Source organism: Pipistrellus hanaki, assembly GCF_964339955.1.
Source record: "Pipistrellus hanaki genome assembly, chromosome: 10".
NCBI lineage: Eukaryota > Metazoa > Chordata > Mammalia > Chiroptera > Vespertilionidae > Pipistrellus > Pipistrellus hanaki.
This window is the reverse complement of record NC_140512.1, coordinates 46,029,105-46,044,490: the sequence shown is the minus strand read 5'-3', so window position 1 is coordinate 46,044,490 and position 15,386 is coordinate 46,029,105. Positions and strand designations below refer to the sequence as shown.

At 38.2% G+C, this 15,386-nt stretch overlaps 1 protein-coding gene across 1 annotated transcript in view; it reads left to right on the top strand.

Moving 5' to 3' along the window:
- The window catches only part of MGAM2 (maltase-glucoamylase 2 (putative)), a gene marked incomplete at both ends in the record, with an annotated part of 80,428 nt that overhangs the window by 19,939 nt on the left and 45,103 nt on the right, over nucleotides 1–15,386 (top strand). The window contains 3 exons of the mRNA XM_084897321.1: nucleotides 1,613–1,730; nucleotides 8,137–8,308; nucleotides 8,829–8,945. Coding sequence (XP_084753447.1) covers nucleotides 1,613–1,730; nucleotides 8,137–8,308; nucleotides 8,829–8,945 — 407 coding nt within the window. The remainder of the gene's footprint in view (nucleotides 1–1,612; nucleotides 1,731–8,136; nucleotides 8,309–8,828; nucleotides 8,946–15,386) is intronic.

Below are 15,386 nucleotides of genomic sequence, written 5' to 3'. Positions count from 1 at the left end.
TGCATTGAGCGCCTGCCCTCTGGTGGTCAATGCGCATCATAGCGACCAGTCATTCTACCATTCAGTCGTTTTGCATAATAACCTTTTATTTTATAGGATTATTATTATTTTTTAAAATATATTTTATTGATTTTTTTATAGAGAGGAAGGGAGAGAGATGGAGAGTTAGAAACATAGATCAGCTTCCTCCTGCATACTTCCTTCTGGGTAGGTGCCTGCAACCAAGGTACATGCCCTTGACCAGAATCAAATTATTTCCATTGCCTGGTTCTCCTATCTTGGAGCCCTTTGTTTCCAGCTTCCTAGGTGAAAGAGAAATAGAAGGGTAGAGGAGATTTATGGGCAAGACTGAAAGTGGGCTGTGTTCAATTTGTTTACAGAATCCCATCTCATAGTCTTTACTAAACTTTTAAGAGAAAACATGAAATATAATCTTACTAGAGGCCCAATGCACAAAATTCATTCTCCCTGCATGATCTACAATAATAATCTGCTTCATGTTGATATTTACTGCTGTGTTGCTCACAATTACCTGAAAGAGAAGTTGGGGTGCTTCACTGGTTTGGGAAAAGTTTAGCTAAATCAGAAAGCAGGTCTAAATAAGTAAGTTTATTCTCTCTCTATAAAAGGCTAAATTGACTCTTGCTGGCACCAATTGCATGCATGTGTGTTTTGATCTGTCACTGTTGATCATGAATTGGTTGACACTACTATAATAGAGAAAGGGCGAATAATGATATTAAAATATTTTTTCTAATTTATTTCCTTTCAATGTGCACGAATAATTAAACTAGTTGTAAATCTCAGGCCACAAGCTGAGTCATGCCAGAAATATAATTGTCTTTATATTTTATAATTAAACATAATTTCAATCCCTGATTCTGCTGGGCTGGCTAGAAAAACTCAACCTCAGTCTTTCCTGGCCCTACCACTCTCTGAAATTGTGCCTCAGAGCCTATGAATAGGTAAGGCTTCATGAAGTAGGGGAGGAAGTATGATCCCCTGGTACTGGTCTATAAGGAGAAGGGGAAGAATGATATTGCAGGCCACAAGACAGAAAGTGCTGACCATTTTAGGCATAAGAAAGGGGAAATACAATGACTATGCTGATTTATAAAGGCAGGATCTAAGTTCTCATTCATGAAACCACCCAAATATCTCATCTTTTAAAAAGTATAACTGAGGTGTGAATGCTTGTAATTTTAGAGTGAATATGTTCCCTTTTCACTGCCCTCCTGTTTTTCTTCATATATTCAATTCTCATTGATTAAATATCTGTAGTAATGTGTGTGTACTTTATTTATATTTTGTCTCAGATAAACTTCCCATTGCTCCAAGTTTTTGTTTGTTTTTTTATGTTGCCATCACTTAGTACCACTCTTTGTGAGCTCAAGAGAATGCAAATTAATTTTAATGATTTATCTTGGTGAGGGGCTTAGAATATGTCCCAGTTAGGAAGAGACATTGGGATAGGATTTGAAATCTGAAAAGAGTTTTGTCAAGTAGAGATTGGTGGAGAAGGTATAGGAACCTGGAAGCAATTAGATTAAGTGATTATTTTGTTAGAGCTTGTTGACATGGAAGTGGCTCACCAATGGATATTTCCCCACAGGAGTTCTGGGCGGCTCGCTTTTTGCAAGAACCCTCTGCATGGACGCTGAGGTTTACCAGGAGCTTCACTATAATGTCCACAGCTTGTATGGCTACTCCATGGCAAGAGCCACAGACTCGTAAGCACTAGGTTTTCCTCCTACTTGAGATTTGGGGAGCTGGGAGATAGAGGGTTTCTCTTGTCATCTATGGGTATGTTTTTAAAATATAATTTTTTGGTTATGTGGATCTAGAAACTCAGATCTTATAGCCTACTTAAGAGGTCTAATTCCTTGGCTTCTGTGCAGGATTATTGCTTATTGGCTTGTGACTAAGGACTTGATACTATAAGCAATAATGTGCAAGGTATTTAGAACCCCCAATTGGAAGCCAGCTCTTGCTTGGGTTCCATTACTGAATGTGCTATGGTCACCACACAAGAACTGCCTGATTTAGCAAATAAAAATACAAGACACACAGTCAAGTTTGCAATATACATATGTATACTAAAAATTATTCATTGTTTATATGTAATTCAAGTTTATTGAGTGTTCTGTATTTACATGGCAATATTATAGCACTCCCTCCTGGCTTTCTTCTCTACTGTCTTCCCCAGTCACCTTCTCAACTCTCTCTTCTGCCCCAAGACATATCCTGTACCATTATCACCATGATTACTACCATTACCACCATCTACATCACCATCACCACTACCACCACCACCACCACTCAATATGAAAGTCTAACAAAGAGACAGATACTTTCTGCAAAAAATTCAGTCCTTTACATACTTTGTCACATTAATATTTCGCTGCTGACTTTGTAAATTGAGGAAAAGTTCTCTGCAAAATCTCCCCCTCCCCACACCAAGGTGATAAATTACAATCATTATACCTAAGAGAGCAAGAAATTAGGGACTAAACTTAAGAAGATTTTAATTTAAATTTATAAAACAGACAGGGAAACTAAAGTCTTTGAAGATTTGTTGGGGACCTTCAAGTGGCTCAGGAAAGAATGTCTTAGTTTTTCTCTGCTTATATCCTTTTACTTTGGTATTTCTGGAACATCATAGTAGGTATAGGAGCAGGGAGACTTTGATTTCTAATGGAACTTTTCTCATTCCTTTTATTTGACTTCTCTAGTGTACATAACATCACTGACAACTCCTTTGAAGTTTGGTTCCTTTAGTTCTAAGACACCACTCTCTCTGGGCACACCTGCTCTTTTTCCAGCTGTCCCTTCTTAACCTCTGTTCCTTCTTGACCGCTGGATCTTTTTCATGTATTCTCTCACGATTGATAAATCTTAGGGGTCAACCCCTAGACTTCATTTTTTATTTTCTGTCAAGTACAAAAATAACTTATTCCTTCTTAGTTTTTACTGTAATTTATTCTGATAATTTTAAAATTTATAATTTTATAAATCTGTAGCTTAGATCTCTCCCTGGTTTTCAGGCCCACATATCCAATATTACCTTCTGATCTTCTCTACTTGGATGTCTTATAGTACCTCCAATGGCATTCACCTTACTGTTACCTGTTTATGCCTTAGCTCCACAGTCTAATCATTTTTGAAACTGCTCAATTTCCTATCTTGGTTGGTAGCAACACCATCACTATCTCCCAGACTCCCAAGTGAGAAACTTGGTACCATCCTCTAGTTATTTCTTTCCATCACATCCACTTCTACAATCAGGCTTTAGATCTTTCGATCCTAAAACATGTCTATAATCATCTCCTTTTTTCCTCCACTGACACTTTTTTAATGAATGCCATCGTCATTGCTCAAGTAAATTTACATGAGTCCCATGACTACTAGTCTCCCTTCCCTGACTGTAGCTTTATCTCCTATTCATCTATCCCTACTCTTGCTATTCAAAATGTGGTCCAAGGACTAGCAATATTAGCATCATCTGGAAACATATTAGAAATGTAGCACGTTGGCCCTCACCCTACACCTTGGAAATGATAATATTAGTTTTAACAAGGTTCCCAGGGGTATTGAATGTATGTTAAATGTTAAAAAAATCTACTCTACTACTGATGAAATTACCTCCTGAATCACACATCTGCTCTTTTCTTTCCCTGGTGAAAATCTGCTCACTTCTTTCCCAGGTGAAAAATTATCTTTGGCTTTGTATCTTCTATACAATAAAGTCCAGTCACTCCAGCCTAACCTGTAAAGTACTTCATAACTTAATTATTTATTAGTATTTTTCTTTCATCCCTGCTACTCTTATATTTTACGCTCTTGTAAAAACATAACTGCCCTTGCTCCCGAATCCAAATGCTATTTCATTCTCCCATGTCTTAGAATGTATTGCTCTCCTTGCATGGAATGCCCTTTCCCTGCCCTGTCCATTTTTCAAATATGTACTTACCTTTAAAACCTCCCCTCAGATATTAAACCTTCCTGACAGTCCTAGGAAAAGATTACCCCTACACCCACCCCACATTTTGTGTTACCTTTGTTCATATTGTACTATGCCTAATATTCAAGCACCTTGTATTACAGTTTTTAGGTATTTACTTTTTGTCTTGCTGGACTATCAATTTCTTGAGAGCATAGTCACCCCATATTTCCTTAGCCTGTGGAATCATATGTATACTAAAGGCATGGCTGTTGAGTAAATAGCTGGTTTGAGAAAGAGAAGAATGGCAGGATGAGCCCAAATGGGACCTGATGAATTAGAGGCACAAACTGGACCTATGTTGTTTTCCCACACCATTTTGTCTTCATGACTTAATATTATTCTGGATTGTCTATGAGAGAGTCCTTATCCACTAACTGCAAAAGTTTTTATTTCAATAAATGAAAAACTTCAAAAAAAAAAAAAAAAGGGATACACATTTCTCATTTCATTATCTACCCTTTTCTGACTTTTTTCTCTGTCACTCAACCTTTCTGGGAAGTAAACTAGATGAATAAGATGTTACCGAAGACCAAAGAAACACTAAGCATGCTTCGTAGAGAAAGGAAGGGACCCCATTTATTAACACTAGTGGACTCCGGGAATAATTTCCAAATCAGAGTGAAGAAATATGCAGAGAGCCTGTGTGTGTGTGTGTGTGTGTGTGTGTGTGTGTATATATATATAGATAGATATATATATATCTTGCTGGGGTCTTTGTCTTGCAGATATGCCCCCTGCCCCCTTTTTGGCCCTGCAGGAAGACCCCCAGGTGTTAGGGCACATCCTATAGTCAGTCCTGGCACTAGCATAACAATCCCCAGGGAAGTGCATTCTTCACAGTTCTATGGCCTCTGCATTTAGATAACAAGTTTTGCAAGACCAGTTTCCTCCTCAAAGACAGTTTCCTCATCTTTAAAATGAAAATCTTGGACTGGTGTTTCCCATTGTAGCATCCATCTTATATGAAAACTGCTGTTTGAAATTTTAACCCTGCTATTTGGCTTCTGTGGATTTAACCTCCCCCAGACAAGGTCATCAGTGCTGGCGCCAGGTCAGGCCTCTGGTTGAGGTCTCGGGGCCCCAGTACATACTTAAGAACTTGCAAGAGGGGGCTGGAAACACTCCATATTTGGGAGACAAAGAGGGTAGGATCATATAAATAGGGAGAATTCCTGCATATTGGGGCCCAGAATTTGAGATACATTTTCCTCTGGACCCGCGCCGTAATAAATATAACTCCATCTCTCTAAGTATTGCTTTGTTCTTTGATTTTCTGTAACATCATATCCCTTCTTGCTCTGATCTATTTTGACTCACGATGCTTCTAGGAGTTGAAGGTATGGGGAGAGTGGATAAATGGACAGGGCAAGAAAGAGAAAGTAAGGAAAGGCAAGAAGAAGGAAAGAGAGTTTCAAATTGCTTCATTGTTCAAATCTCCATATGATAAAAGTACTATAAAATCACATTGAGATTGGTTAATATGTTCTGAAGCTATGTCAATAATGGTTAATAGTTAAAAGGTCAAAGTTCCCAGAGAACAATGGAGATAAGTGCAATTTAGCTTTCAGGCATCAGACAGAGTTGGTTAAAAATCAGGTAAGATTTTCATTCACTTGGATCTGGGCATCAGGAGAATTTAAATCACGGATCTAATGAACATTTAGCTTAATCTTTGCTGGAAGTATAGTTTGGGGACAGTAGTTACTGGTCTACCAAAGAATAAAGTTCACTTTCCTCTGGCCTGAAAGTAGGAAGAAACCAGAACCTCTCAGATATCAAGACCTGACCATAAGTAGGCCCAAACTGAGTGATGCAAAATAGAGACTTAGGGATCTCTGGGTAAATATTTCCCCTAAGCTGGAAAAAAAAATGTTACCTAATCATATTTGTGGTACTATAATGGGCTGACTCTAAATGAACACTAGATTCACTTAACTTCATTTCCTGTTTCAATTTCATTTTACATAACTTGAATGTGTTTCTTTAATGACTGAGGATTGCAGGATGCAGGAAACCCTCTAGCCAGTGGTAACAAACACCAAACATTGCCAGTCCTTATAAAAGGAGAAATGAGGACAGGAGTTGGAAAGTGACTCCTTTCCATTCTACCCCCATTTTTGGATCATTTAATTGTCAGAATGGGGAACTTCATTTTCTTAAACTAGTATTCTATTTCAGAATTTTCTTTCTTTTTTCATTATAAGTTGTTCTGCATGTGTACACTCCTCATAGCATCCTTAGGAATGCAAAGAGGAAAAGCATTAGTGGTTGTGATAGTGCCTATGAGGAATTGCCCAGTGTCTGGTACACTGGTCTCCGACCATGTATTGTAAAGAAAGATAGTAGAGCTTGCCTGCAAAGAGGTAGAAGCAACTGTGGCTCAGGTATCACCATCCAATAGTTGTATTATTGTGCAATTTTAAAACACTAAAGGTAAGTGTGAACTGTTTAGGAGAGGAGAGAACAGGGAGAGTCCTAAGCAAAATAGTGTTCTGAATAAAAGCTAGGAAAACAGCCTATATCTTACTTCATGTTATCCCATCCAGATGCCCACTTCCAGTCTCAATTTCTTATCTTTAATTTTTTTGTTTTACTTTTTATATAGTTTTAACTTGATATATAATATTTTATAAGTAATACAATGAAAATATTTATATTTTAGTTACTTTTAACTTCATTAAGAGTGCCATATGCCATCTTTTGAGACTTACTTCAAGTAATACTGAAACAGGAATTTAAGGGGTAAAACAGGAATCTAAGGGGTAAAATAGGTTTAGGCAATTTTAGAAATTTTGGAAATTAAGGGGACCATGGAGGAAGCACAGGGCTGCAGAGCAGCAGAAGGTATATTTCCATAGAATAGGGCAGTGGTTGGCAAACTCATTAGTCAACAGAGCCAAATATCAACAGTACAACGATTGAAATTTCTTTTGAGAGTCGAAAACCGGCTTCTGCAAATGGGCCAAGAAGTTTCAATTGCACTGTACGTGTGCGCCCACAAGTGATATTTTGTGGAAGAGCTGCATGTGGCTTGTTAGCTGCAGTTTGCTGACCACTGGAATAGGGGAAGTTGAGGAGCTGCAACTTCCAACTGAAATAGGTACATTTCCATAGAATGAGGAAGCTGGAGACAGCAAAAGATTTATATTTACAAAACAAAGAGAAGAAAGACCTTCATCCAGAGGAGAAGAAGAAAGCCCAAAGGGAATAGGAAAACAATAAGGAAGGAGGGGAGGAGAACCTCGCCAGTCCTGTGAAGTTTGACATTTGAGCCCAGGAGTTACTATAGTGACCAGTCTAAGGGAATAGTGACCAATCAGAGGGGATATCAAGGCATCTGTAGCCTTTATAAGCCTTAGGGAAAAATAACTCAGTGGGAACCCTTTCCCCCTCCCTACCTGGGAGTCCATTCTGTAGGACTGTTTCCCTCTCTCCATGTTGGAGTCTGTACTTGTTCTTCAATAAATCTCCACCTTTGCTATACCACTTTCTGTCTGTGCATTCATTCTTTGATTCTGGTGGACAAAGAATCCAGGTTCCAGTCCAAAGATTCCATTTCAATACTAGCTTGCATAGATTAAGATATTTTAACATTGGGGATTGCTAATAACAAACTCTGAAGCTTTAGAGGAACCCAGGTTCCTGGAGCCCAGACTGTACACAAAATCTCCTCTTAGGCAAAGAGCAGGTAAAGAGTTCTGACCTGAGCTGGTGTTGTGCTAAACAAGATTATGAATAACAGCAAGGCATGGAACCCAGGTACACTGGAAAAACTTTTTCTAGAGGAAGAAGATAGTGCCAATAGCCCCTCATTCCAATGTATCATCATCAACCAAAAGGGCCAGAGCACAACCAGATAGAAGATGGAGGAAACATAATCAGGAGTCCAGGAGCCTAGAGTAATTCCTTGAGGGTACTGACTTAGAGATTTTTATTGTCTTACATGAGGTTTGCAACCTTACCTAGCAATAAGAAAGAAGCTCTCAGAAACACTAATCCAGTTTGCTCTCTTTCATGATACACTAATGTTTTTCTCTAAGTTTGCTTGGAAAGTCCATTGCTGCCTTTGGTATAGGTTAAATCCTTGACATTCACAGTTAATTTCACATTCAGTTGACTGTATTCCTTTTCAGGGCCTTGAATACTGTCTTCCCCAATAAGAGGAACTTCATCTTATCCCGTTCTACTTTTGCTGGGTCTGGCAAGTTTGCAGCTCATTGGTTGGGGGACAATGCGGCTACATGGAATGATCTCCAATGGTCCATCCCTAGTATCCTTGAGTTCAACCTATTTGGCATCCCCATGGTGAGTTTCACTCTCAATCAAGGAGCTTTGACATTCTTTCCATTCCATTACCAAACTTTGAGGGGTCTGAAAACCAATGAGCATATGACTCACTTTGATATGTATTAGAAAAATCATGTGTTGTGTGAGCTGCCTTCTGATGATAGGGTGGTAACACTTTATAATTGGTATCCATGGATTCTCTGAAGTTAGAAAGGAGACTCCAGGAGTAAAATGTATCAGTATCACATAAAAATTCCATCAAAAGCATCAATGATAGCAAAGCATGAAATTGGGAACTGAATATTGAGAGTGAGCCCTTAATAAAACATGCAACAGTCTTTTTCTCATCAGTCAGTCCATGATTGCATACTTTCCTTATTCTCCAATTTGGCTGGGGGATTGCCATGAAAGCTCAGGACCTCTTTAAGCATGGAGTGATGGGAATGAGAGATTCTTATTTCCCTTATCACGTAGGTATACAGTCAATGCTTTCTCTTCTCTCACTGACCACTGAGCTGTATGTATGCCTATTCTCCAGGTCGGTGCCAATATCTGTGGTTATACGAATGATACCACAGAGGAGCTCTGCAGAAGATGGATGCAGCTTGGAGCATTTTATCCACTATCCAGGAATCACAATGGGCCTGAGTTCAGGGTAAGGTCCCTAAGAGAAGTCATGGAAACTTTTTGGGTTATCTAATCCAGTGTTTTTCAACCTTTTTTGGGCAAAGGCACACTTGTTTCATGAAAAAAATCACGAGGCACACCACCATTAGAAAATGTTAAAAAATTTAACTCTGTGCCTACATTGACTATATATAAAGTAATTCTCTTGAATATGAATCAAATAAACACAAAGAAAGTATTTTATAATTACTTTATTATGAAATATTAAGTAAACAAAATAGTGAAAAATTATAAAATTCTTGTCTTGTCTGCACCTACGGCACACCAGGCAACATCTCGCGGCACACTAGTGTGCCGCGGAACAGCGGTTGAAAAACGCTGATCTAATCTACCTGTTCTCAAAGAGGAAATAAGAAAATACTTCCAGGTTGGCTCTAAGTGCAGGAGCAGAATAGACAAATTTTCAGTGATTGACTAAAAAGTAGGGGGGTGATGATGATGATGATGATGATGATGTGTGTGTGTGTGTGTGTGTGTGTGTGTGTGTGTGGAAAAAAATAATATATTTATACAAACACACACACACATACTAGTGGCCCAGTGCATAAAATTTATACAGGGGGTGGGGGTCCCTCAGCCCAGCCTGCACTTTCTCCAATCTGGGACCCCTCGGGGGATGTCCAACTGCCAGTTTAGGCCCAAACCCTGTCAGACATCCCTCTTGCAATCTGGGACCGCTGGCTCCTAACCACTCACCTGCCTGCCTGCCCGATCACCCCTAACCACTCTGCCTGTCAGCCTTCTTGCCCCCAACTGTCCTCCCCAGCCAGCCTCATGGCTTCCAACTGCCCTTTCATTAATGGTGATATAGAGTGGTTCTATTTGGAAGGGGGAAATAGGCAATTTGGGGAACAGAAGAAAGGAATAAATTTAGATAATATTTTCTAGAATTCAGTTCCAGTAATACTATACAGGATGACAAGTTAAAATATGATATGTACATCTTTCAAAGAACAAGGTAAATGAACAATAAACAAAATGCGTGTCCATCATTGATGGAAAATTTGTTTCTGGGTCCTAAGAGAATTAGATTTCCCTCATAAAGTGTTCTTTCTTTGCTCTTAGATAAAACCTGCTAAAAACTGTCTTCCTGATTTCTTTGTACTTTGTGTATTGAAGAATAAATAGAGGTCACTGTCTTTCGGACAGAGAAAATAAAACAAATTTTGATGCTGAAAACATTATAAATAAAACTACATATGCATTTTAAAATTGCAAATTTATAAAAGTGCATAAGAAAAAAAGATGGATTATAGGTCATCGTGGTTTAAGGCACTGGATTTCAATTAAAAAATATTTTTATTGATTTCAGAGATGAAGTGAGAGGGAGAGATAGAAACATCAATGATGAAAGATAATCATTGATCAGTTGCCTCCTGCACACTCCCCATTGGGGATCAAGCCCGCAACCCAGGTACTTGCCCTGACCGGGAATTGAACTGGTAACTTCTTGGTTCCTGGGTTGTCCCTCAAGCACTGAGCCCCACGAGCTAAAAAAAAAAAAAAATTTAAAATAATATATTTTATTGTTTTTTTACAGAGAGGAAGGCAGAGGGATAGAGAGTTAGAAACATCAATGAGAGAGAAACATCGATCAGCTGCCTCCTGCATAACCCCCTATTGGGGATGTGCCCACAACCAATGTACATGTCCTTGACCAGAATCGAACCTGGGACCCTTCAGTCCACAGACGGACACTCTATCCATTGAGTCAAACCAGTTTTGGCTCGAAGTTCTTTTTAGTGGTAGTATGATTTTATTATTATTATTTGCCAAATGAAGTATCATGAGAAATGTCAAATTATGAAATGAATTAGAGCAGCTCTGAGGGAGCAGGGCCTAATATAGGCCCTTTATCTTTTAGCTATCTCTGTAGGTTTATTATCTTGAGGAAGTCATGAATCAATGTCAGAAGACATGTGTCAAATTTAAACTCTGTCACTTGCTTGCAATTTTACACCACATTTTTTATTTTTATTTTTTTTATTTTATTTTTTTTTAATATATTTTATTGATTTTTTTTTTTGCCCCCCACCCTCCCTCCCACACATCCCCTCCCTCCCCAGAGTTTTGTGTCCATTGGTTATACTTATATGCATGTATAAAAGTCCTTCGGTTGATCTATTATCTCCCCCAGATCTTCCTCCCCTCCCCGCTGTAATTTGACAGTCTACTTGTTGATTTACTGTCTCTATATCTATCTTTTGGTTCATCAGTTTATAATGCTCTTTGTTATCCACAAATGAGTGAGGTCATGTGGTGTTTCTCTTTCATTGATTGGCTTATTTCACTCAGCATGATGTTCTCCAGTTCCATCCAGTTTGCTGCAAATGATGAGAATTCCTTATTTTTTATGGCCGCATAGTATTTCATTGTGTAGATGTACCAAAGTTTTTGGATCCAATCATCTGCTGACGGACACTTAGGCTGTTTCCAAATTCTGGCTATTGTAGATTGTGCTGCTATGAACATAGGGGTGCATATATCCTTTCTGATTGGTGTTTCTAGTTTCTTGGGATATATTCCTAGAAGTGGGATTACTGGGTCAAATGGGAGTTCCATTTTCAGTTTTTTGAGGAAACTCCACACTGTTCTCCACAGTGGTTGCACCAGTCTACATTCCCACCAGCAGTGCACGAGGGTTCCTTTTTCTCCGCAACCTCGCCAACACTTGTCGTTTGTTGATTTGTTGATGTTGGCCATTCTGACAGGTGTGAGATGGTACCGCATTGTTGTTTTGATTTGCATCTCTCGGACAATTAGTGACTTTGAGCATGTTTTCATGTGCCTTTTGGCCTTCCTTCTGTCTTCTTTTGAAAATGTTCTATTTAGGTCCATTGCCCATTTTTTAATTGGATTATTTATCTTCCTTTTATTTAGTTGTATAAGCTGTTTGTAGATGTTGGAGATTAAACCTTTATCAGTGGTATCATTTGCAAATATGTTCTCCCACACTGTGGGCTTTCTTGTTGTTTTGTTGATGGTTTCTTTTGCTGTAAAAAAGCTTTTTATTTTGATGTAGTCCCATTTGTTTATTTTCTCTTTAGCTTCCATTGCCCTAGGGGTAGTATCAGTGAAGAAGTTCTTTTGGCATACGTCTGAGATTTTGCTGCCTGTGGATGCTTCTAGTATTTTTATGGTTTCCCGTCTGATGTTTAAGTCCTGTATCCATTTTGAGTTTATTTTTGTGAATGGTGTAAGTTGGTGATCTAGTTTCATTCTTTTGCATGTGTCTGTCCAATTTTCCCAACACCATTTATTGAAGAAACTGTCTTGACTCCATTGTATATTCGTGCCTCCTTTGTCAAATATTAGTTGAGCATAGTGATTTGGGTTGATATCTGGGTTCTCAATTCGATTCCATTGATCTATATGTCTGTTCTTGTGCCAGTACCAGGCTGTTTTAAGAACAGTGGCTTTGTAATATAGTTTGAAGTCTGGTATTGAGATCCCTCCTACTTTACTCTTCTTTCTCAGGATTGCTGTGGCTATTCGGGGTCTTTTATTGTTCCAAATGAACTTTTGGAGAGTTCTTTCTAGGTCGGTGAAATATGTCGTTGGTATTTTAATGGGGAGTGCATTGAACCTATAGATTGCTTTAGGAAGTATGGACATTTTGATGATGTTGATCCTACCAATCCATGAACATGGTATGTTCTTCCATCTCCTTACATCTTCCTCTATCTCTTTTTTCAGTGTCGTGTAGTTTTCCCCATATAGGTCCTTTACTTCCTTAGTTAAAGTTATTCCTAGGTATCTTAATTTTTTTGGTGCGATGGTAAATGGAATTGCTTTTTTAGTCTCTGTTTCTGCAGTTTCTCTGTTGGTGTATAGAAAAGCCATGGATTTCTTGGCATTAATTTTGTATCCTGCTACATTACCAAATTCATTTATTAAGTCAATTAGTTTTTTAATGGAGTCTTTTGGGTTTTTTATGTACAATATCATGTCATCGGCAAATAAGGATAACTTTACTTCTTCTTTTCCAATTTGGATGCCTTTTATTTCCTCCTCTTGTCTAATTGCAATGGCTAGTACTTCCAGTACTATGTCAAACAGGAGTGGCGAGAGTGGGCATCCCTGTCTTGTTCCTGTTCTTAGAGGGAATGGTTTTAGTTTTTGCCCATTGAGTATAATGTTGGCTGTGGGTTTATCATATATAGCTTTTATTATGTTGAGGTATGATCCTTGTACTCCCACCTTGTTAAGAGTTTTTATCAGAAAAGGGTGTTGGATTTTATCGAATGCTTTTTCTGCATCAATTGATATGACTATATGATTTTTATCTTTCAATTTGTTTATGTGATGTATCACGTTTATTGATTTGCGGATATTGTACCATCCTTGCATTCCTGGAATAAATCCTACTTGGTCGTGGTGTATGATCTTTGTGATGCTCTTCTGGAGTCGATTTGCTAGAATTTTGTTGAGGATTTTAGCATCTATGTTCATGAGGGATATTGGTCTGTAATTCTCTTTCATTGAGTTGTCTTTATCTGGTTTTGGTATTAGGGTGATGCTGGCTTCATAGAAGGAATTTGGAAGTGTTCCTTCCTCTTGGATTTTTTGGAATAGTCTGAGGAGGATAGTTTTTAGTTCTTCCTTGAATGTTTGGTAAAACTCTCCTGTGAAGCCATCTGGCCCTGGGCTTTTGTTTGCTGGAAGCTTTTTGATGACTGTTTCAATTTCTTCCCAAGTCACTGGTTTATTGAGATTTTTAGATTCTTCCTGATTGAGTTTTGGAAGATTATATTTTTCTAGGAATATGTCCATTTCCTCCAGGTTGTTCAGTTTGTTGGAGTAGAGTTGTTCATAGTATTTTGTAACAATCCGTTGTATTTCGGTGGGGTCTGTTATTTCACCTCTTTCATTTCTGATTTTGTTTATTTGGGTCCTCTCTCTTTGTTTCTTGGTTAGTCTGGCTAGAGGTCCATCTATCTTGTTTATCCTTTCAAAGAACCAGCTCTTGGTTTTGTTGATCTTATGTATTGTTTCTTTGGTCTCTATGTCGTTTATCTGTGCTCTGATTTTTGTTATTTCCTTCCTTCTACTTACACTGGGCTTTTCTTGTTGCTCTTTTTCTAACTCTTTGAGTTGTAGAGTTAGATCATTTGTTACACTTTTTTCTAGTTTTTTGCAATAGGCTTGTAAGGATATGAACTTCCCTCTCAAAACTGCTTTTGCTGTGTCCCATAGATTTTGGATTGTTGTGTTTTCATTGTCATTTGTTTCCAGGATGTTTTTAATTTCTTCCTTGATTTCTCTGGTAACCCAGTCCTTGTTTAATAGCATGCTGTTTAGTCTCCATGTGTTTGATTTCTTTGGATTATTTTTATTGTAGTTAATTTCCAGTTTTATGCCATTATGGTCTGAGAAGATGCTTGATATGATTTCTATCTTCTTGAATTTGAAGAGACTTTGCCTATGTCCCAAAATGTGGTCTATCTTTGAGAATGTCCCATGTGCATTTGAGAAGAATGTATATTCTGTGGCTTTGGGGTGGAATGTTCTGAAGATGTCAATTAATTCCATCTGGTCTAGTTAGTCATTTAGGATTGATATTTCTTTGCTGATTTTTTGTTTGGATGATTTGTCGAAGGGTGACAGTGGGGTATTAAAATCTCCTACTATGATTGTATTGCTGTTAATCTCTCCCTTAATGTCCTCCAGCAGTTTTTTTTATGTATTTGGGTGCTCCCGTATTGGGTGCATATATATTTACCAGGGTTATTTCTTCTTGTTTGATTGCTCCCTTTAGTATTATGAAGTGGCCTTCATTGTCTCTTGTTATGTCCTTCACTCTGAGATCTAATTTGTCAGATATAAGTATTGCTACCCCAGCTTTCTTTTCATTTCCATTTGCCTGGAAAACCTTTTTCCATCCCTTCACCCTCAGTCTGTGTGCATCTCTTTTGCTGAGGTGGGTTTCTTGTAGACAACAGATGTATGGGTCTTGTTTTCTTATCCAATCTGTTACCCTATGTCTTTTGATTGGAGCATTTAAACCATTTACATTTAATGTTATTAATGATAGGTACTCATTTGATGCTATTTTTATTCTATACCCCTGTGTTCCTTCTTCGCTTCCTATTTATTTATTTTTACAGTAGACCTTTGAGCATTTCTTGCATTGCTGGTTTGGTGGAGATAAATTCCTTTAGTCTTTTTTTGTCTGTGAAGCTCCTGATTTCCCCTTCAATTTTGATTGATAGTCTTGCTGGGTACAGTATTCTTGGATTCAGACCCTTTCTTTGCATGACTTTGTATATTTCATCCCATTCCCTTCTGGCCTGATAAGTTTCTGTTGAGAAATCAGTTGTTAGTCTGATGGGGGTTCCTTTATATGTAACTTTCTGTCTCTCTCTGGCTGCTTTTAAGATTCTAACTTTGTCATTGGTGTTTGCCAATT